Source organism: Coccinella septempunctata, chromosome 5 (assembly GCF_907165205.1).
Source record: "Coccinella septempunctata chromosome 5, icCocSept1.1, whole genome shotgun sequence".
Taxonomy (NCBI): Eukaryota; Metazoa; Arthropoda; class Insecta; order Coleoptera; family Coccinellidae; genus Coccinella; species Coccinella septempunctata.
The window spans coordinates 27,829,929-27,854,061 of NC_058193.1; the positions used below are offsets into that span (position 1 = coordinate 27,829,929).

At 35.2% G+C, this 24,133-nt stretch overlaps 3 protein-coding genes across 5 annotated transcripts in view; 1 reads left to right on the forward strand and 2 right to left on the reverse strand.

Moving 5' to 3' along the window:
- Window positions 1–146: 146 nt before the first annotated feature.
- LOC123312995 lies at window positions 147–7,215 on the reverse strand. Its single transcript, XM_044897648.1, has 12 exons — window positions 6,931–7,215; window positions 6,739–6,875; window positions 6,371–6,684; window positions 5,883–6,236; window positions 5,549–5,713; window positions 4,955–5,175; window positions 4,059–4,445; window positions 3,482–3,997; window positions 3,131–3,425; window positions 2,613–3,065; window positions 2,105–2,500; window positions 147–1,915 (listed from the first exon to the last, which is right to left on the reverse strand). Exons 1-12 carry the CDS (start codon window positions 7,044–7,046, stop codon window positions 674–676), a joined length of 4,596 nt encoding a protein of 1,531 aa, XP_044753583.1. The 5' UTR covers window positions 7,047–7,215; the 3' UTR covers window positions 147–673.
- A 115-nt stretch (window positions 7,216–7,330) lies between these two features.
- Window positions 7,331–8,704, forward strand: LOC123312996 (neuferricin homolog). The gene is made up of 5 exons (XM_044897650.1): window positions 7,331–7,542; window positions 7,604–7,864; window positions 7,927–8,067; window positions 8,127–8,313; window positions 8,458–8,704. Exons 2-5 carry the CDS (start codon window positions 7,612–7,614, stop codon window positions 8,621–8,623), a joined length of 747 nt encoding a protein of 248 aa, XP_044753585.1. The 5' UTR covers window positions 7,331–7,542; window positions 7,604–7,611; the 3' UTR covers window positions 8,624–8,704.
- A 317-nt stretch (window positions 8,705–9,021) lies between these two features.
- The window catches only part of LOC123313335 (MICAL-like protein 1), a 48,167-nt gene continuing 33,055 nt past the window's right edge, over window positions 9,022–24,133 (reverse strand). For 2 of the 3 annotated variants that reach the window (XM_044898181.1, XM_044898182.1), the window contains 9 exons: window positions 19,695–19,786; window positions 13,738–15,092; window positions 13,523–13,657; window positions 11,543–11,690; window positions 10,808–11,021; window positions 10,474–10,623; window positions 9,890–9,992; window positions 9,704–9,829; window positions 9,022–9,499 (listed from right to left, as the gene is read on the reverse strand). In XM_044898181.1, coding sequence (XP_044754116.1) covers window positions 9,214–9,499; window positions 9,704–9,829; window positions 9,890–9,992; window positions 10,474–10,623; window positions 10,808–11,021; window positions 11,543–11,690; window positions 13,523–13,657; window positions 13,738–15,092; window positions 19,695–19,786 — 2,609 coding nt within the window. In that variant the 3' untranslated portion in view covers window positions 9,022–9,213. Of the gene's footprint in view, window positions 9,500–9,703; window positions 9,830–9,889; window positions 9,993–10,473; window positions 10,624–10,807; window positions 11,022–11,542; window positions 11,691–13,522; window positions 13,658–13,737; window positions 15,093–19,694; window positions 19,787–20,587; window positions 20,641–24,133 lie in introns of those variants that run through there. The other variant, XM_044898183.1, reaches the window with a different exon arrangement.

Sequence of the window (24,133 nt, forward strand, 5' to 3'; positions counted from 1 at the left end):
TGATCCCTAGTACTTTCCTATTGCGTGGATTCGTCTTGTTGCCACCTGCTAAATGACGCATCTCAATGTTATATCATCAGGAAAGTTGATGGTTCTAATAGCTGAGAAATTTCCAATGAAAAGCTCTTGATTAAAAGAAATATGAATTGGGTAAAAGTTTTATTTCGAATTTATCCGAGCTAGAAATAAATAACATTCTTCCATCTACATCAACAAATTTTTGATAATAATAAAATTCAAATAAATATCCTTTCAACAATAATTCAATAAGACATCACACATGGTAAGAATACAACATAAAAATAAATAACATTCGTACCTACACAAGGTTATCCTTTTGTACTCAATAAAAAAATCATATAGGAACTGAACAGAAACAACAAAAAATTTTATAAAAAATACCTCTAGTTATTTGCCTTAATTCTAAGCATGGTACAATGTAGCTGCTACCATTTTAAATAAATTTTTTATTGTTTTTGGTTGGTGCATGAAACTATTCAAATACTGACTAAAAGAATTATCACATTGAAGAATGTTAATGAAAGAGATTCAAATACTTCCTAATCATTTGTACCCTTATTGCCAATTTCATTCGGAAGTACATAGCTATATTGTGCAATCCTCTCTATAGATTAAATTTTTTTACTTTTGGTTCAACAAGAATGATTTATTTTCATGTTTTATTTACATTTTCGACAACCATCAAGCAGAGTTGCAGGCAAAACTTGGTAGAAAATTCTTTCAAAAATCTAGCAGAATTTTTCTGTTCTACTCCCGATGAAATTTGATCACCGGAATCACTTGAGAAATTCTTACAGAAAAGTATTATGGAAAGAGGATAGAAATATTTCTCAATGTTTTTCAGCAAGACCTTCTCGAGTAATTGGACTGGCAGCAAACTAGATAACCAGAAATCAATAACTAACATTAGAATATTCTGCATCAGAATAGGATTATCTGTACTAGAAATTCTTTCCAAGTAGAACTCAATAATTTGGCAAGCCATTTGAACAATATTTTTAATATTAATATTATCGATTTCAAACTCTTCTTTATCGTTTTCACTTTCACACATCATTTTCGAAACACTAGAAATCGGTTGATTAATATGATTATTTCTCAATGATTGCACAAGTTGAGACAAAGTATATCGATAATCTGCTTCTCCTGTTTCACAGGGACTTTCACAGCCTCCTTGATGTTCCTGTTCTTCCCAAAGTCTAATACTATCTAAGGAAGAACTTGAACTGAGTTGAATTGGTGTATCAGAGTTTGGCTCAAAAGAATTGGATTGACTGATATCACTTTTTTCATTAATCATATTTATATTCTTCAAAGCTTCTATATAATTTTTTTGGTGTTCATTCTGACTTGACATCTCATACTCCTTGGCGAAAGCTTCCAATTCGGTTTTATATGCACCCATGTGAATTTTAAAGGCTTTCAACTGAAAACTCAAACTATCACAGTAATGTCCACCAATGAATGCTATCCTACTTGCGGCTACATAATTTTCTTCTTGTAAGCAAACCTGGAGAATATTGTCATAATCGTATAGGCCATAGTATGTCTCTAAAACATATTGTAATGTCTTTTGACCCAAGATGTATTTTGGAGCAAATCGTATATCCTTGAATGGAAAATCATTTTCTGCAACTTTTTGAATACTCGCATCCCTATTTTCTATTTTAATTATCGAGTAAGGTATGAACTTTTTCGATAATATGGTGTTATGGTCAGTAGGATTGAATGTTATTGTCACACTTGGTATTCTTGGCACTTCGATTGGTAATAGGTCCGAGCTCCCTTGAATATTACTCGGAACTTTGAAAATCCTTCTGCCACCATTAGCACTGAGGAAACAGTCATTTGATTTCATCTCATTGGAATCATTCATAGACCTTCCCAGAAGTGTCTGCAAGTAAATTATTTTGATTTCAGTAATTTTTGTGGAATGAATAAAAGAGAGGTGAAGAGATTTAAACTAAATTTGTCTCCTAATCAATAATCATATTTCTCAAAGATGCAATGAAATTAAGTGGATAATTTGCGTAGTTTTGTATAAATCTACACGCTTATATGAGTGTTCAATGAACCTTCTTACCTGAGCCATGGAAATGCTGCCCCAGGCTAAGAGTCTTCCCATATGATCAACAGCCATGGTATAATCCAACCCACAAGAAACATGCAAAAATCTATAATTCTGCATATTCAATAAAATGTCCTGTTCTTGTAGGTGAGGTGGACTGAGTTCGTCATCTTTATTTTTTCCCCAGAGAATCCTTCCTTGGTGCAAAATGGCTGTGTGTCTATAACCCACGGAAATTTGTTCGATGGGCCCTCTATCAGATCCGGAATAAATGTTAACAGCAGATCTCCAGTTTTCAGACACTTTCGCACAGATGCCATTCCCCTTTTTCAGGTGTTTAGACTGCACCAGGCGCACCTCTTGAGGACTGGCGCCCCACGTGTAGACTTCTTGATCTTGTAAAACGGCAACCTATAAAAAAATGTTTTTCCAATGCATTCAAAAAAAATAATAGACTTCCATGGATAAAATGGCTTCGAATTTATTCGAACTTCTAGTTTCGAAGAAATAACTTCTCACTTACATTATGGAAATAGGCAGATGTGACCTTTTCAACTGGAGTTAATAAATCAGATCTAATGTGGATTCTTACAGGTTTGGTGTGTTTATTCGAATTTTTATCTGAAATTTCAAGTTGACCAAACGCATTAGACCCAAATCCGTAAAGTTCCCCTTCTTCCGTTAAAATTAGACTGTGCGCGTGACCAGCCGCCACCTGCTTGATTCTTTTACCGAAATTCAATTTTCTTGGATAAACTTCACTGTTGCAACTATCATGTCCTAATTGGCCGTGTATACCCCATCCCCAAGTGTAAACATATCCATCAGCAGATAAGGCGATTGAGTGGTATTGACCACAAACGACTTGCATGATTTTGACATCTGACAAGTCTGTGATCATTTGCGGGTAAGGACTTTCTTGGATATTAGGTCCAAGTCCAAGCTGAGAATAGTTGTTTGACCCACAAGCATATACCTGAAGCAAAAAAAAATTTCGAACACAAGATGTGAAAATGGGTTCAGTTTAATTTCCGAACTTACCCCATAGTCAGTTAAAAACAAAGTGTGCTTTCTTCCACAACTGACACTAATTACTTTAACCCTAAGATTAGCCAATGTATTGACCAGTCTAGGGGGACTACTTTGGGAAAGAACCGGCCCAACACCCAAACTACCCAAGTTCGAAACCCCCATGGTGAAAGCCATGTCGTTCCTGACTATGGCAGCATGGTCGTAACCGCAACTTAAAGTTTGAAAATCAGGAAACTGATCCAAAAGTTTGTCTTGATGAGTTTCATCTGGCCCCTTGACCCTTTTTAAATAAGACAAATTATACCTGAAAAAAATCATCATTTTACCAAAACTATTCATTCTAGTCAAGTTCCAACTTACGTGAACTGATCACTCTTAGATATAAGGTGAACCAAAACAATAATAAACGTTTCAATCAGATTACGAACGATGGAAATGTCCCCATTGTAACTTTCCGATTCACTTGAATCGGAAATAGAGTCTGAATAAGAAGGCAATTTTTGGTGACGGGATAATTTGCTCACTAATGGAATGGCACTGGGTTGACTAGGATCAAGCTGCAAGAGGAATCGTCTTAAAATATCCTCAGGGAATATTTTCACATGAGTCTTGATGTATCGAAATATAACTTCTGCAGATTTCGGTGCTAAGAGTAAACTCTGAGTGAGACTTGGCTCCGATATACAATATATGAAGTCTTCGTCGGTAGGTCTTGGAGCCCTGGCACTTTGAAGTATTTGACCGAAAGCAGCAACTGCTTCTGGTAAAAGTCCTCTGGTTTTCGCTAACACATTCACAATCTTCCATTGGGCGGCTTGACATGCCACGTTCACAGCTAATATCTGATCGTAAAGCTCCTCGTATCTCAAAAAATGCCTAAGAAATAACAAAAAAAAATTCATGCATAAACACAATGAGGAAAAATTATAATACTCACATAAAATCTTTGATGTTAGATACTCTAGAAGAATTTCCATATCTCAATATCAATTCAGTGTATGCCATGAGGGCTAAATTTCCTGTGTGTATTTTGGTGGCGACAGACATGTCTACTTTACCAGCATTCAAACATAGATTGATGAATTTCAGTAGAGTTTTACAATCAGCAGAAAGAGCCAACTTCAAAACCCTCTTCAATAAATGGGTTCTTGCTTGTTTGTACAAAATAATGCCGGAATGGTATGAAGCACGAGAAATGAATAGATCCCCACAATTTTCTAGCAACTGATGAGTATTTAGTCCAAAAATGTGAGCTATTTTTTCTGCTCTTTCATAGTCACTCTCGTCAATGATGTAGTGGATGAATCTCTTGACTGGAGCAACCCTGAAATCAAACCTTTTTGATTCACATTAATAAGCTTTCGTAACTTAAAGAAAAAAATCAAAAGTAGATCTACCTTCGAAGTGGATCAGAAGATCAGTCTTTGACCCAGAGGATTTACAAGCGCCAGAAGCATGGCGCTTCATAATTCATAAAAACTCTTATTGAAACACCAAAAATCTTCTCCCTTTCTCAAAGAAAAAGTAAACAAAGAACTAAGTCTAACCCAAGCTACAAAAATTGACACTAAACAGTAATAATTCAATTAAAAGAACAGGACGTGTAAGAAATGAAGAAAGAGAAGTCGAGTTTTTTCCCCAAATCACCGCTTATAGACACGACTAGCAAAAAATTTCTAAAATGGGAGCCGAAATTCTGGTCAATTAAAAAAAAACACGAAAACAGGAGGATTCATTCTGAACAAAACGAATAGGTCAGAGAATAAATTACGGAATAACAAACACTTTCAAAAGTAAATAAATGTAGAAAGGTATAAATAACAGAAGAAATACCTAATGTGAACCTTGTAAACAGCAGTCATAGTTACTATAAGACATGTGTCCACCCTTGTTCTTTTGAGGTGAAGATCGTCAATGGATTTTGGCATCTCAAATAGCTTATCTTCATTACATTTTTTCACTTTAGTTGCAGCAAAGTCTGTCAATCTGAATATTTTTAAAATTTTTTCATTTTCAAATGAGAATTGGGCTATCAGGGAATCTGGATTGAACTCCTGAAAAATGAATTGTGCATAAAAATTTTTAAGTCCAATGAGTGAATTCTGTGTATGAAATTTCCGTCGGGTATCTCTTTTATTCTGCACATATAAGAACATTAATTCAAAAATTTGTTTGTTGCTGATAATTTCAAATCCTAAAAAATTATAAGCAACGTCAAACAGAAAAACTTTCTGGTCAGGCATATCGTCATCATTTTTTAGCTTATGAGAACATCAAACTCAAAACTTCACTCTGAATTTAAAGATACATTGCAGCTGAATTTTACATCTTATGGCAGGGCAACTTCTATCAGGCCTTAAGGCCTGTCATATAATATATAAATAGGCTATTTCAAATACCACTGTAAAAACCACGGATAATACTTACATCATCATCTTTTTTGCTGTCCGATAGATGACTACTCACTATCTGTATCAAATTCCGCTCATTATTTACCGTGAAAATCAGTTTACCATTCAGAAGGGGTTCTGTTATATTGGGGGGCAATTTGTATTTACACAACGGTTCTGATTCGGAATTGACAATGTGTACCTAAAAACAATAAATTGGTATGACATTGTGAAATGTAGTCAATTGAAGAGAATGTGAAAATTCATTCAAGTCTTATGAGTCATCAATAGTATATTACTATTGAACAATAGCATTAGTGAAATTAACAAAACTATCACCAGTCTATCTGAAGAGGAAGTCAAGTACTTACCGTTAGCACACTGGCAGGTTTATAAAATGCTGAAAATAAATGTCTGTCCCCTACATATTGTGTCGAAAAAAAAGTGTTAGAAAACTGAGGTAATAACTCGGGTCCAGAATGAGAACTATCTGAGAGTATTGATGCTTCACTGGTTGTATCACTCGCACTATCTCTTTTGGAGTTCTTCTTTTCTACTAATCGTTGCATCAGTGAGATCAAAATATCAACTCCCATTTGCCTCCAACTATGAGACCTAGTTTGAACTGTCTCATCTGACTGATTCACTAGCTCAGGGGGCCACACATAACCAATGGGATATTGCTCAAGCACAAGTTTCCATTGATGTCCACTAATGCCATTTATCTAATTCAAAGAAATGTAATTTTTTCTTATAAGACTGAACAACTAGGAAATTCATAGTAAGTAGTACAAATATTAATTACAATAAAATATAAATAATTTTATTTTGAAAGAGTGATTTTATGACTCGGACTTACCAAAAGAAAACATGCGTCTAGGTTATTATCATGTCTTAGATTCAGTTCAGTTATAGTCTCATTCACAGTACAGGTAGATATAAGTCTACCGTCAGTCAAACTTATCAAAACAATTACACCATTTTCATAGCCAACAAGGGCATTTTGATTTGAGTCCAACGTTTGCCACCACACCAAAGAAGTGGGTTTACAATCTGGACTCTGAGGGGGTTTGAAAAAATGGGTCAGGTCAGAAATTGACCACTTACAATCGACCTTCTGCTTTCTATCGACTAAACTTAAAAATGGTACTATGTGTAAAGAACTATCAGAACCTAGAAATATTCATTGTGACATTTGTAATATGATTTGAATTGAAGTGAACTTACATATAATCAGCAGCCAAGTAGCAGTTGGGTCAAAACATAAAGCCTGTATATTTTTATTATTAGTTACAAACCATTGGATTCTTTTAAGCACTATAGGAAACTCCCCATACGAATAATGCAATATGACATCTCGATTTCTACATTGAAAAAAATGGTTTGAAAATGAATTGAGGAAAAAACTAGATAACTCACCTCGTAACTAAAGCCAGAAGTTGTTTTTCATCACTTTCAATTCTAGCGCATAACTTGATATCGATATTTCGAATTAAACATTTTAGTTCGAAAATATCCTGCATTCCCAAAGCCATCTTAAATTATTAGCTTTCAACACTTAAACATTATAACTTTACAATTCAGAAAACTAGCGAACTAACAACTAACATGAAAATATTTTATGATTGTGAATTCTTTTAAATTTTTAACTTTTCATGCCTTGTTGACATTTTTATCCAAACATAACCTTCAAAATTAGTTATTGACATTCATCAACATGCGAAAAGTAGATCAAATGCACCCTGCCAACAAGAAGAAATCTTTTTGCCAAATGTCTAAATCAAACATTGAACTAAAGAAAGAAAGTTCAATGAAATCAAAACAAGTCTTAACCTCAATTTTCCCATTTTCCTAAATATTTTGATAATTTTTTCGAAGTTTTGTACGAGAATTTTTTATATTTAGATTATCTATTTATTCACTGAACCGAAGAATTTAGTTGATACAGACTACTACCTCAGACTACCATTAGGAGATGAAGATTTGAATGAAATCTATACAAATAAACTATTTTCATAAGTACCTTCTCAAGTATTATTCAAATTTTGAATATTTCCCAACATATCAAATGATTGATAATCCACGTCTGCAGGTGGCAACATGATTGGAAAGGTAGCATTATTTTCGATTTTAGCAATTCTAATTGCAATTTATTTTTCTGGAGATGCTTTAAATTCATTGTATGATGATGAAGAGGAGTCAGGAAAACCTCTAATGTTCACCACTGAAAGCTTATCTGAATTCAATGGAAAGATTTCTCCAAAGTTATACCTAAGCATAATGGGGTTAGTATTCGATGTATCTAAAGGAATGAAACATTATGGTCCTGGTGCATCTTATAACTTTTTCATAGGTAGGTTCTTGCTTCAAATTATTATAACTTGTAACATTCCTTGTTTGTCTGTTGCTTATTAGGAAAGGATACCACCAGAAACTTTGTTGATGGAAATTTCGAATGCAAACAAAATTGTGATGATGTCACTGGCCTAAGTTCACAAGAACTCAGGTCCTTAATGGATTGGGTAAAATTCTATAAGAATAATTATGATGAAGTAGGTAATTTTGTCTGTGTTTTTATAGAATTATCAAAAATCTCAAATTGTGAATTATTTAAGGCAAACTGATTGGAAAGTATTATGATATAGAAGGTAATCCAACTCCTTATGCAAAGAACATACACAAATTGATTGAAAGGGCTTTGAAAGAAGAGACTGAAGAAGATCGTTTAAAATTAAAATATCCAGGATGTAATATGGAGTGGAACTATGAGCAGGGGACTCATGTTTGGTGCACAGACCAAAGGTTTATATATTTCATTTGTAGTCCAGCTCCTAATATTTCAGTTTATACTTTTACTTTTCATTTTATCCATTCCCTCCATTTTTTCCTGTTATTTTCTACAATAGTTACAGTGAAAGAAACTTAATATGATGTTGTGTATTTCAGTGGAGGTATTAAAAGAAACTGGATTGGTGTTCCCAGAAAATTTTTTTCACCAGGTGCTAAAGATCACAGATGTGCTTGTGTTAGAGAACAAGACATCAATTCGTCAAATATGAAGGAATATGAGGGTTGTGATTCTAAGAGTACTGAATGCTTTTTCAAGCAGTAGTATTAACATTTTTTTATATATTTTGTTATGTATATTCTTCTTTTTTGGAATAAACATGTTTGAATAAAAATTGGAAATATTTTTTGCATATATTTGAACAAATTTTGCACATACTGTCACCAAAAACAAGAATTTGAACCGCCTAGGGCTCCCCAGATTTATTGCTATGGAGAAAAATAAAGGAACATTTCGTAAATTACACATTTCTGAGTATGAGATGTGCTTCGGTGATGAACATTTGTTTCATTCGAAATGAAGGAATTTCATCAGATATTAAGTTAATCAGTTTATACCCATTTCCACTCTTTGCATAAAAAAGCCACTAGCAAAGATTTCTCTACTATTTTTCCTAAAAATTTTTATCACCTTGACCCAATGATTAGCAATAAAAACTGATATCAAAAATATACAAAAAAATTTTATTGCAAAAATTATTTACATATGTATGGAAAAATAAATTTTTACTTAGTAACAATAACATTTTCTCAGATTAATTCCCGAAAGAAAAACATACAAATCGCGCTTCATATCGAAAGTTACAATGAGTGAATATGAACACGTATGTTTTCTAAAGTTTATTTATCCAAAATTCAGAATAAATTCAGCACTTTCTTCTTCTTCTTATCCTTGGATGAGAGTGTCGACTCATCAATATCTTTATCAACATCCCCTTTGCTTTTTTTGGACTTCTTATTTTTGTCGCCCTTTTGTTTGTCCCTTTTGTTAGATTTTTTTGATGAAGAATGTCCACTTTCCCTTTTCATGGAATAAAGAGACATATGACTTCTTATGCTCATGTCTTCCTCCTTTTCACGTCTTCTGTCATATTCCAGACGATCGACTATTTCATTTCTCCGCTCCACAATTTCTAGCATTCTGAAACATTTTTTATAGTTATTACAGAAAATTAATAAACCACTTTTTAACGTGAAACTGGAAACGGACATGCAACAAAACATCGAAACATAACACACCCTATCTTCTTGCGCGACACGATGTTACGATACGATATTCTGTTGCATGTCTATACCCAGCTTTAGAGTTATATTGTCGTGTACCACGAAAAAATGAAAAAATTACTTGTTCAATAGTTCCTCTTCTTTCGCCTTGTCGCTATCAGTTTTATGAGCATCCGGTTGCAACATCAAGCACCTCAACTGATTTTCAATTTCTGCTTGTTCTTTTTCCAAACGGTTCTGCCTACGTCTGAAAAAAAATCGATCTGCATAAAACGAATGTGCGATATAAATATTTATCAGTACTCACAAATAATTCAGCTCCGTTTGTTTTCTAAATAGCTCGCATTTTTCATTGACGAGTTCGAACAGCTCTAAAATCATATCCTCAACTTCTGGAGCAAGGGTGTCGTCTGAAATGAAATTGAAATGATTAAGAACAAACTAGCGAATTTATCATTATTTTGTTCAATATTAATAACAATTTGAAAAAAAATTGAGTAATTAAATGAGATTAGCTTCCTAATGATGAAAAATAAGGTTTAAGTGAAAGAATTAATCGATAGCTTAATAATTCGGTAGTCGTAGTCATAAACATTTTAGACTAGATAGGGAACGCCATCAGTATCAGTAAACACTCTATATGATGAATGTTTTCCATGAAAATGTGACTTAGGTAGGATTATGATTTTAAGTGAGTTAATTTTGAATGGTGTGATTTTCATAGGTTTGAGGACGAGTAGAATGCTGAAAAATCTGTTTTTGAGATAAGATGCATAATTTACTTATCTCAAAAATAGATGCATAATATACTTGAGGAGCATTTAATCCGCTCCTTTTTTCGTGCAGTATTTATTTTAGAAAAACTAACTATAGTTTATATACTTTCGTTACCTGGATTTGCCCCTGGTATTTCACTCTTTTCCCTTATGATTTTTTCCAATATGACACCATTTTTCTCTAATCCTCGCATCTGCACCTCTACGAGCTCCAAATCATGTTCGATCTCCTTCAAGGTCAGTTTTTTGGTGGAATTAGAAGGACCTTGAAAATTACAATATTTTTCATTACATAATAATAATTTGGAGGAAAAAATTTTATACTTTTTTCATAGGATAGGTTTAAAGTTGAAGCTTAAATACAGAAGTGAAAGAAATTTTGTTATCGCAATGCCTCTCCTACTTTTTTCGTTTTTTTTAGATCACACTGTTATGCAAAGTTCATTCACCTGCAGCATGTTGCCTTATTCTGTTCGTCTCGTCTTTGGCAGCCTTCATTTTCTCTTCTCCACCAGTTTCGTACTGTGAGGGTTTAATATCTTCTCTTATGGGGGAAATTGCAGGAAATCGAGAAAATTCTGAAGATCTGGAGGGGGTGGAAGTTGGTGGTGGAGGTGCTCTCCTAGTTTTTCGGGATCTCGGAGGTTCTTTCGACAAACGGCTCTAGTATTAAAAAACAGTTAGAATTAGTATGATTCAGAGATACTGAATAATTTCATTTTGAAAAATTATATTGATTGAATGAGAAAATTCTTAAGTCGAGAGCAAAAACGATAAATATAATATAATAGCGTTGTGAAGCCCAATATATAAAAAAAATATTGTAATATCTTTTATGATTTTCGGAAAATTTCATCTACATCTTCGAATTGAGTCCTTTAATTGTGAATTTATTCCATGAAAAATGTTGACAAATGGTCTCAAAATCTCAAAGAAGTTGGGTTTATCCATATTTTATACCTTATCAGTTTGGCAACTTTAAAATGATTCCCACCAATCCCAGCTGTCATATTATTTATTATTATTATTTTTCACTAACGCTTCTGTTTTGGTCTCGATTTGAGATGAAGAATTGATTCAAATAATAAAGAATACACAAATAAATTGTTTGAAATACGTGGCCTTCTTTGCATAACACAGAAAACGAAAATCAAACTAAAAAATGTGATTAGGTAGATACTCACCACCTTATGGCTTGGACTCGAATTGGAAGAGTTACATGGGGAAGCATCTAGTTCTTTAGGAATCAATGGACAAGGCGGTTTAGGGGCTGGTTTCTTTTTTCTCCCAGAACCGTGTAAAGAGGATTTTTCCGCACGAGACGTGGAAGAACTGAAAAAAATCGGAATTCAATGAAGAATTACCGTCTATCTCTCTCAGAATAATCGGCTCATCAAAAATCCATTGTCAAAAGATTTACCGATAATAATAGGTCGTTGGGAAAGTTATCAAACTATAAGAGTATAACCGTTCAGTCAAGAACTGACAATAATTGTTCGTAGTACCAATGAGTTGAATACTCAATGGTAGTACTCAGTATTTTGGCTTTCTACTTGACGGTATTTCACTAGTGATCCAGCCAGAAAAACTACCAGAATTTAGTGGTTAGCAGGAATTTCCACAGTACGTGAAAATATGTAGGTTTAAAATCTACAATGAAAAATTTCAAAAATTTAGTTATAAGTTAACTATAGAAACAACAAATCGTTGAATTATATAGTTGTAATTTCTAAAAAATAAATAAAAAAACAGTGAAACAAGATATAGCCATAGCCTTTTTGGTCGATCCTGCTTTTGCAAGTATAGATGCAGTCTATAATCTCGTAATAATACTAATTTCATAAGCTACTAAATGAATATAAGAAATTTCTGGGCCATGTAAAAGAAACATTCACGCGAGGCTCAAAAAACGATGAGACTATAATGTGAAAGCTACGTAAAGTGGAGGGGATGGATCAATGAACGTCGTATTACCCTGGTTAGTGTTTTAATGTATGGTGACAATCATTTTCAATCCTCCAATACGATATAAAGCTACATTTAAACTTGCATCTTAATTATTCCAAGAGAAAATTCTAAATCACAGAAGGAAAATATATTTTTCTTACGTAGTTTCTCTCTAACCGTTTAACCGGATAGATGATTAACGAATAAAAAAAATAAATTTATAGACAAAGAACATACGATATTTAAAAGAAATACTTAGGAAACATTGAAAATTGAAATTTTTTCAACCGATAACTCCCCTAAAAAACAATCCTTACAGTAAACAACTAGGGACGGCTGCTCCTTCCTGATTTCCTGACGAACCCAAGACGATTTGAAAAAAATCACATCGGAAACTTTCCAAGCGGTGCGACGCACCCACACAGGTATTGTCAATCCGCACAAAGAATCCCAACTACCAGCTAACTGGTCGGCGTAATTGAATGACAATTAATAGAAAATGACTCATGACGAATTCCAATAGGTATTCAAACCCATGAAGATGGATAATGAGAAAAGATACGTGCGACGTATTTTTTTTCCTTAAACCGATGAAAACTCGTACGCTTCCTAAGGTGTTTTAGACTTGGTGCAGTTCGAATGGAAAATGTATAACTAAAACTGACTAAAACATGACAATTAGGTACGTCATTGAACTCTTTCAAAAATTTTCCGTTAAATACATGACCCAGTTTTGGTGACAGAGTTTGAGTTAAATCCAATAATTTGCTTCCAATAAAGCAATTCATGTATATACTCTACTTTTATTTACCAATATTTAAACTGAAGGTCTTTTATGACATATAGAAAAGTTAGTTATTAATAGTTTCTTCATCTCAGATCGATATGAGCATTCCATTTCATATAAATTATACGTAATTTGGAATTTTTGATTCTTAATATATTAGGTATATGAGAATTAGGTATTCCACTCAGGTGCGTCATATGGGATGAAACATAGTATAAGATGACATTTGTATAGTGAGTCGAAATAGCTTTTGTTTTTAATACTTTCTTGAGGCGTAGGGACAGATTTTTTGGAAATATCTGGCGAAATAGAGTGTTCATATACTTGACGTTTTGGAAGGATAAAAGAGCCAAATGGTGATTGAAAAAAGAGAGAAAATATAGATAATATGGGATTTGACGCAACTTTGGTGAGGAATTTATTTGCTTACCTGATTGCTTCAGATGTTTGGCAAGCACTTTCATCATCCCAGAATGGGGTAAGGCTAATTTTAGGAGCCTTAATCTTCCTGAGAGTGGGCCTTGGAGACATGGATTGGTCTTCATTTTTCTCTTCATTTTCTTGGCTGTAAATGTTCGATTAATGATGTTTTTCAATAAGATCACAACACAGGGAAAGATGAATGTGAATCTTACGAATTCTTACCCTTTAGGGCTGTCCTCTTCCTCCCAATATGGCGTCAAGCTGATTTTAGGAGCTTTCAATTTCCTTAGCTTAGGTTGGGGTGGCAAAGGTGCAAGATTCTCTTCCTCGTCATCGCTTCCAAATGGATTCAAACTTTTAGAATTCTCAACAAGCTCTTCTTCTGCTTCTTCGTCTGAGTCGCCGAAGGGATTAAGCGACGCAGGTTTGACCGTTTCCGGAACATGTTCAGAAGGGGTTGAAAAAGGATCATCATCATCCTCTTCTTCTTCCTCTCCAAAAGGGTTGAGATCTTCTGGATATTCGATCACTGGAGTGGGTTTCTCGACGTCTTCATCTATGTTGTCGGGTTTTTCGCAAGGGGGGGCAGTTGGTTGACAGCTAGAGTCCTCCGAAGCATCTGATATGATGACAACGGAATGTTCAGCGGAAGTTTCGGATGATATAACGATAACTTCGTTGGAATCACTTAGCCTAGAAGAAACGCTGAAACAGCCGGAATGTGGTTGAGAATTGTTGGTCCCGAAATCGACGGAATTCTCACTGACATCAGCCACAACATCGCCCGAAGATTGTTCCACGTCCTGGCAGGATTTTCGGGGAGACTCCGCGATAGGATTAAATTCAACACTTTTTTCACGAGATTCTCTATTTACATCAGACTTGGCACATTTAGCGATACCGGCTTCGAAAAGTTCCACACGAGACCTGATCGAAGGCTTTATCGACACGTCCCTCGTCGAAATCGAGTCTTTGGTAACAGGATCTTGAGATTCGCATAGTTTCTGGTCGGACCGATCACTATCAACACTAGAATTATCACTAAGGCTTGGTAACGAGTTATTACTAAATTCGACGGTGTTTTCGCTGTGCCCTAGCAGCGGCTTCGGCGACACCGGAAGGTCCGGGGGCTCGTCCTCCGGCTCAGTCTCCAGATCGGAGTCGAACGCGGCCATCTGCGTGGTCATGAAGTCGGATCTGGCCTTCTGGAAGGCGCCGCCCAGCATCCTGTCCAGCGTGAAGCTGCGCTTCAGGCTGTCGTCGTTGGGCTCTTCCAGGACGTTCTCGAAGTTGGCGCTGTACGGATCGGCGTCCCCCTTCAGGTTAGCCGATTTTTCCTCGTCGCTCAGTGAACGACTGATCACGTCAGTCTCCTTGTCGGGGCAGACCTTGCAACGGTACTGGCCGTCTTCGGAGTCGTAGGTGTTGTCGAGGTTCAGCTGGGCGTCGCAGTCGGCACAGCGAAAACACGTGCGATGGTAGAGGGTCTTTCCAACGTTCAGACGTTCAGCTATGAACACTGGAAGACCGCATTTGGCGCAGGGTTCTCTACGCGCGCCCGAGGCTATGTGAGCAGCCTGAAAAAAAGGGAAGTTAGCAACGATTCATATGGGGCAAATAATCAGCCATTTTGTGAGATTGCATTACTCACTCATTGTTAGATAGTAAAATGTTCAAATGGATATGTAGGCAGAGTCTTTGACTTATACAGAGTGACCCGAATCGAAGAGGTTGCTTTGGTAACCGATTTTTCAAAAAATCACCTAAGTAGATCTTGTTCTAATGGCTTCACTAGACTAGACTATTTTGTAGACTTTTCCCCTAGATGGAGGTTAGCTAGACTGAGTCATTGAAGGGTGTTTTGTGGTCAAGGATATAAAAAAAGGTTTTCAGTTCTTTCGATGATAAGTATAAAAAGTGTCCAGCTTTGTTCATTCTGAATCAAATTTTCGGAGTGTTTCTATTTCCCATAACAACGAGAAGCATAATCCATTTATCTTCACCCTCCTGAAGATGCTACTGTGATAGCGAACCAATTGTCGTGATTAAATAAGTCATGTTTGCATCATGCATCATACTCAACGAATAAAGCAAGAAGAAGGTCTATAAAGCCTGGGTTCCTGGTCACTCAAGAATCAAATGACATGGAGAGGCCAATATACTGGCCTGGAAAGGAGCACAAAAACTCCTTTCATTGACCAGGAACCTTTCTGTGGTATATTGGAAAAGATACCTAAAAGAGAGAGATTCAAGAGAACAAAAACCCTTAAGAGAATTATTACTCTGGAGTAATAATCAAGACTGAAACACTTCAAAAATTTCCACTCCATGTTCTAAGAGGTATCTGGACCTTATGTTACACCTCCTGACTGGATTCCTTACGTCATTGTCGCCTCTGGAAGCACCTAATAAGAATCTAGTCTAGCATAAACTAAAGAGTGCAGATTCTGTTGGAAGGAGGATTAAATTGGTGAAGGGAATGCCTCGCCATTGCTACCACAAAAAGTTTTTTGCTTATCCTCCTGGAAGCCATCCTAGATACTGGAGTTCATTAGAACTCTGGCACTGGACGGTGAGCTGTAGATGACATAGCGGCAAAAACCGCTATGATGAGAGGCACAATAGGTTTTAGGGTCACAGCAACCCCCTTAAAATCTAGAATCTAGTGCCAATCATTAGATTGTAGTTATTCAAGAATTATTGACATCAAAGCAGGTCTTGAAAGTTCAGACCCAGCTGATCAAAAAAGAACCTCCATACTTCCTGTTGTTCCAATCATAAAAATAAGATATAAATATATCTCAGAAAAATACTGCAGGAATACCGAAATACAGAGCAAATGGATCTGCATTCGCAATTGATAAAATTATTATCTCACCTCAATTTGTTCCTTCAAACCAAGAACAGAAACAACAGTACAGAGTTCATGATATCTTCGGTCAGTCCATGATATGTAATTGGTCTATAAAACAAAAACATACTCAATGCCAATGGGCTAGTGCCAACATATTTTTTATTGGATTATGTTCCTTGCTGCTGAGAAAACAAGAAACTCCAAAATCTAGATTTAAAATGGTCAAAGTTGGACACTTTTCATAAAAAATACGAATCATAGTGATATAACCATAATGATTTACAGGGTGTTCCCTAATCGAAAGTACAAATGGAAAGGGGAGATTTCAAGAGAAATAGTCCTATACACACTTTGTTTAGTTCATCTCTGGTATCATGAAAAATTGTTGAAAGAATCTTTGTTTCAGTGTTTTAGGAAAATTCAAATTGTCATAAAAACTTCAGTTGGTAAGCTGCGGTGAATATTAATCATTTGTTCTGACCCAATATATCAAACGAGGCGTTTTTCAAATTAAAATAATGTTAAAAAAATTGTGCATGCTGTTCGAGAAAAATTGAGTGGTAAAATTAACATTACAAGGTAAAATGAACCGTTATAAAATTTTCAGACATTTAAATCGCACTGGCTTTTCTAATTAATACTATGACTATTTTTGTAAATTACGAGAGTTTGAAATAACTTGAAGCATAATCTTAATAGACTCCAATAATTGAACATTTTTCAAATATCATACAATTTAAACCAATAAGTACAAAATGAATCTCCCAAAATGGCGAATAATATAAAAGCTGAAGCAATAAATATGAATGAATCTTATTTTACCTTTAACAGAATATTTCAGGTTTGTATTGCCCCATTATATCCAAGCTATCCTCCTAAGGAAAATAAACAGTGTGGGTTATTACACATTAGGATTAATTAAATTACATGTGTGCAATGCGCAATATGAAGGATACGTATAGATTTTGTATCATTTCAATTTGGAGGGCAAATAGAGTGGGCTGAAATGTAGAATGCAATGTAACATAACAATATCTAACCTAATCCAGAAAAAAATGATCTAGTGTGCATGAGGAGTGAGAAAAATTTAGGAATGTTCGTGAAATAAATAGTTCTAATCTACCCTTAACCACAAAAAAGAAAAATATTCCTACAAGGTATTTTCAAAGCTGGTTTTTTTTTTACAGAAGGTAGAAGTCATCAATATGAATCATTTCACCAAATATTGTCTATATAAAATATTCTAGATGGCTGAGCTACAGCGCCTACATCCCTAGAGAACAAAGTATTGTTGCCATATTTCATTGTGAACAAATTTGTGAATAATTCAGACGAATTTCATTGGTGGTCCTAAATATTTTTCTGTCAGTATCGAAATTAAACATTTCATAAAATCGTTTAAGTTATTAAATGATGAAGAAATTCGGCAATTTTAAGTTTCCATTTTCATACCCACGTTAAAATCAAACGAGCCAATATCCTAAACGAAACTATATGGTTGAGTCAGTCATCACGGGATGAGTTTTTTTCATTGCTTTGCAATAGTTCAGATAAAAGATTCTAGGGTCGTATTTGGATCTACTTCAGTAATAATTTTTAATTTTTTGGCATTTTGAAAGTTTTGTGCAGGTGATTTTTGGTGAAACGTTTATTTTGACCTGTTCTACCTTCTGTTAAAAAAAGTCAACCTTTAAATACACCCTGCATATGTGAATATTATGCCTGCAATCTCATGGTACCAGAAAATGTCTGGTAATTCCTGAATCAAAAACATAAATATCTAAAATACTGTATTACAGAGAGGTTTACTGATTTGCCAAAACAGGGAAGCGCTAAGAGTTGTAGAATATTCGAATCATGGTTTTCGTACTACTTACGCTAGGGTTTTTATTGATGAGCCCCACACTGTTTATTTACTTTGGGGCAAAAAATACACGAAACCAAAGACAAAACAGTAAAGCCAAGCAAAACGGAACAATCCAGATATGAATGAAATAAAAATATACAGGAAGAATGAATGAGCAAAAGCAATGAATGCTAAATAAGCTATCTGAAGTAAGAACTCTTGGCGATTCTTTTGTAAATGGAAACAGAAAACAGATGGGCGTAATAAGTCAAATTTTAAAACGATCTGTCTCAGATGCATCGAAGCGAATTAAGAGAACAAAACTCTTGAAAAGAACTGAAAGAGTTACTGTCAAACAACGAAGGTACTGAAACTGAACCTATCATACTTGAAAACTGAGGAACTGAAAGTTGAGAACACAACTTTTTCTGAAAATAAGTAACACGTAAAATGGAATGCATTAAAATTGAACCTTGAATATGTGATTTACTGGAGGAAGCAATGAATCGTGAGATGATCACTCCAGAGAATCGTGGAATTATTCTATAGGTAATTTAAGTAACTAACCCACGTAAATCATTATACGATACGTTTGGTATCTACTATTGCGATTAATTTTGTTCCACTTGTTTGTTTATAATTTTCTGAAAGAAACTTTCTGTTCTCAGGCAGAATTTTGTTTTCAAACTTTGATTTGATTAACACCTAACAAAATATCTTTCAATATGCTATTCTTAAGGTTTACAATAATAAAAAAAATTTTAATGGCATATATTATAATTGGGGTAAATGACATACTATACGAGTTTAATCCATTCCGCTGAGTGATAATTTTATGAACCGCATCTGAATAGTATTATAATACATAAATATAATGAAAACATGCTCCAGTAACACCATTACCGTTTGATTCGCTTCGATATGCAGAATAGCCCAGAAGTAGAAGTCAACAAAGAACCATGCACTACGATAATAAATTATGGGGAAAGTTCAAAAATTTTTATTTCTATATGGAGCTACAGGCTACAGTCCGTCGAAGGTTCAAAGGTTTAGACCTAGAGCCCAAAGGATGGTGTAAGGTAACTTCTTAATTTCTTGGCATTTTTTCCGCATCAACACGTAAGAAATGCAATATTTCATACTGAAATCCAATCACATCTAATAACATGGAAACAAAAAAGCGTCACACAAACAGCAAATTCTACAAAGCAATTCCAACTACTATGATACAAGCGACATGTATGTATATGTTCATTCATTCATTAAAAAAACATCACATACTTCAACACCTTTTGGATTCCATCTCTACCAAATACTTTCAAATCGTGTTCTAACTACACATTTCTACAACTATCTAAGAATCAAAGAAAGGTTAGATGGATGGATGAAAATCAGAAATTAAAATAAACAATTATAACGCCGATGACACTTCATAGCACATTGCACACCACAAAACAAAGAGATTTATTTATTTCTCACCTTCTTTGGAGGTGTTGAACCTGTGGCTGGGACCATGTGCCTCTGTAAATCTGCTGGTGGAGGTCTCTTAGATGGAATTTTGTTTGGGGAACCTGAAACGAACACCAAAAATTAGTTTGCGATCTAGCATTATTTATAGGTAGGTAGCAGAACTTACATTTGAACATAAAACGATAAATAACATAAAAAATACAATCAATGATACAAACACATTATGGAAGAATAATGTACAAAGGAAAAATTGCTTTTGTAACATAAATTTTGTAAAAAATGACAATATTGAAGAAATTTTTTCACAGGCGATGTAAATTTTGAAGAAAATGAAACCTACTAAATGATTATTTTTCCGGATCTATACATTTTCACTGAAAAAAAAGGAAAACCTCTCACATACCAATTTTCAAAAATGTCCTGCATTCGAATATTAATTCAACATCGTACAAAAATGATGAGACAATTACATGCAGTTTAATTTCGCCAATGATGGTTTCTGCTCGGGTTTCTGTTTGATGAAATAGGTAGTTTTCGCACAACAATGTTATGAAAAAGCTGAACTTTAGTTTCTATTCCTTTTTGTCTTTCGACATTTTTCGTCAGATAATTAAAAACGTCGAAATGAACAGTTTTCTATTTTTTGTCTTTATGATATTTGCCGAAGCACTTTTTCTTGATATTTCATGGGTCATGAGTTAAAACGAGCAAAGATTTAAATGTTAGATCTTCGCTAAATAAAAAACATATACCCTTGCCAAAATCACTGTTAAGTCAAACACGCAACTGAGTTACCCTACTTGAAATAATCACTCGCACAAATTGACTCCACTCTTCAACACCACAGTCTATTAATTCGAATTTCACGTCATTTTTAAATAAATGAAAGGTGGATAACTCACGCATTTTTCATAGGAAAGCAGCGATACCCCGAGCATTGTTCTTTTGACTACACTATACTGTTAGATATGGTGAATGTAATCTACATATTTCCGTTGAAATGAATCACAACAAAGTTTTAACAGTAATGGTATTGTTGTGCTGGTAAAAGAGGGACATGCGTGAAAAAGGACGGAATTTTACGTGAAAACGTCTACGTTTCTATACGTGTAATGAAGAACAGAAGGTTTATATCGGAGTCTAAAAATATCATAACGAAAAGTGTAGAAATGTCAAGTTGGCCTTTCATTTCTTCTTGATGTTGGATTTCCATTCCCAAGATTTATTGACTTACAAGCTTTCGTACACTATATTTAATAATATACAGGGTGACAATTTGAAAACTTGCCAGTCCAATCATGTCACGATAAGGAGGATTGCAAAGAATATGTCGGAACAGGTCAATTTCTATTCGTAGGGGGACATATTTTGAGCAGAATTGTAAGCCGAAATCTCCTCAACCCTAGGTGGAAGAGCTATCACCCCTAAATTCTCAATAGGGAATAGGAGGTGAGCTATACCTCAATTGAAAGATCATTTGACCCTCTACATGAATACTACGGTTTGCAAATTTTTATTGAGTCCTTGAAGTAGTTACAGGGGCTGACAATTTGAAAACTTGCCAGACCAATTATGTCTCGACAAGGATGTTTTCAGAGAAAATTCCGGAACAGGTCTAGGTCCCTAGCTTAGGGGCTATCACCCCTAAATTCTTCATAGGGAATAGAGGGTGAGCTATACCTCAATTGGAAGACAATAATATTATGTAGAGGGACATATTGTCTTCCAATTGAGGTTTAGCTCACCCTCTATTCCCTATGAAGAATTTAGGGGTGATAGCTCCTCCACCTAGGGTTGAGGAGATTTCGGCTTACAATTTTGCTCAAAATATGTCCCCATCCCTTTAAAAATTGACCTGTTCAGGCTTTTTCTTTGAAAACATCCTTGTCGAGACATAATTGGCCTGGCAAGTTTTCAAATTGACTCCACCTGTGACTACTTCAAGGAATCAATAACATTTTGCAAACCATAGTATTCATGTAGAGGGACAAATGATCTTTCTATTGAGGTAAATCTCACCCCCTATTCCCTTTTAAGAAATTAGGGGTGATAGCCCCTACACCTATGGTTGAGGAGATTTCGGCGCACAATTCTGTTCAAAATATGTCCGCCTCCGAATAAAAATGGACCTGTTCTGGCATTTTCTGGGAAAGCATCCTTGTCGCGACATAATTGGCGTGGCAAGTTTTTAAATTGTCACCCTGTATTATCTCACAGAGTTTTCATTTGAATAAAAGTTTGTTAAATCCACTTTTATTTTTATTGAAACGTGCGTTTACTCTTGGCATCTGAAGAATATACTCTTTGTTAATTGTGCCAATTATTTAACCATATACACTTCGCCAAAAAAGTATCGCATCATGAATATAAAGCGCTATATCATTGTACCTAATTTATATATTTTTTTCATATTTTCAGTAAACAATATGGTTATCAGTACACAAGAGAAAAAAGAATAAACACAATGTTTCATCGTTTCTTTCAGACCGTAAAAAAATTAGGCAAAAAAATGTAATTCTTTCTAAGCTTCTGAAATACAGTGATGCGGTACTTTTTTGGCGGAGTATATTATAGGCTCACAAATACAGAGTGCTAAGGTGACTAGGCAATGAAACATTTCACCAAAATCTCTGATAATAAGTTTTCCAATGAGGTTGGAATTGTCCCTTTTTGAATAGGAATTAAAATGAAAACTAGGACGTTCTTACTTTACTTATTATCATGTAACTTGAACTTTGGATCATATTTTCCCAGGGGTATCAACTGTGCTCATAAAGACACTATTCTTCATTATCACTAAGAGAAATAAACTCAAAAAAATCAATAAGAAGAAGCAGGAGAGCGAATACTGCTAAAGAAGAGGTTTTCATAAAGGTGTCTTTGAATGCAATAACCTTGTTATATTTACTGTGCGACTGGTCGTGTAAATTGGACATAACCGTACGGAAATCAGCGTAACTTTGACGGCTCTATTACGGGATTCATAACCGATCTATAATGCGAAAAACCATCAATCAGGACGTGCACGTACGGTGTTCCGTCAGTTCGCTTCCTCCTCAGTGCGGCAAAACTGTTCCGAAGGCAACGATCCTAAAAAAAATCTGGCAGCGATTTATCGACGGTCGTAATGAGGGCTTAACGTCCTCTGGCAACAGAACCGTCAAGGTGGGAAACAAATGAGATTTATGACATTTTGTAAGTAATTCCCCGCAGATAACAAATGAACATACCGGGCAATTATAAAATGTACTATGCAACCACGTCTTGAACACTAAATGTCAATGATCTCCCCACGGTTAGCTTGGCTTTCTTTACCGAGCAGCTAGACTGCATGGCTGCGGTGAAATTCGTCTTCTTCGAACATCTCGTGAAATGGACTGCGTGGAAGTTTACGTAAAGGCCGACTTGGACGTGAAGAGTTTCGCGAATTGAAACCGAGAAATCATTTGCTTAACAACCGTTTCTAAGAAAAACTGCCTGGAGGAGTAGAAAGCAGTGACGCATTCTCGAACATTTTTGTAATATACTAACTGACAAAGAACACCCAGAAAGAGCTGTTTAAATTTTTTTTTGGTAAAACAGATAGAACAGCAAGAAGTAAATGATTAAAATTTGGAGAAAAAAATCGGGAAGGTTTTTTCATAAAAACATTTTTTGTTACTTAAATATTGTAGTCGTTTTTTGCAAATTTTTTAAGCTTTTCAACGAACCACCTGTTCGAAGGATCCAAAGTCGATGTTTAGTTGTTGTGAAATGCCTAGAGCACCTTTTCGCAGAATTTATCGCTAGCTAAGTGAATTCGAAAGAGGTCGAATCATTGGTCTACGGAAGGCGGAGTTGTCATTTCGAGAAATCGCTTACCGTACGAACAGAAATTCAACCACTGTAATGAGATGTTATCAAGCGTGGTTTGATAATGCCCAAAATCGAAGAAGAGTAGGCACCGGACGTCGAAGGGCACAAATAAACCTAAACTTTCGGCATTTTCGCTGCATCTTTGATCAACACATTGTATAGACCAGTATAGACATTTCCATCAATTTGTTCTTATTCGGAGTTCCAAATTATGTCCAGGTGCGAGGTGGAAGGAAATAAATTGGAAATGAACCGTTTTTATGAGTATTCGGACAACTAGCAGCTTTAAATTGCGGTAAAACGCTCAGACATAGCACACCTTTAAAGATTTCAACATCTCGGAACCTATCGCAGCGTGTCTCGCAGATGCCAAAAGATGCACCCACAAATATATTGGAGTGAACGAACGCCAAATCGTTGGGCAGGCCTTTGTCGATGTCAACTTTCCCTTTCGCAAAATATAATCGAAAAGAGAAAGCTGCATGACTTGCGACAAAGTTATTGCCCGACAACGACATGCGATCTTGCCTGAGGTGTACTTACATCTCCGCAGGAGAGACGAGACCATCTGGGCTCAACCCATCATTCATCGT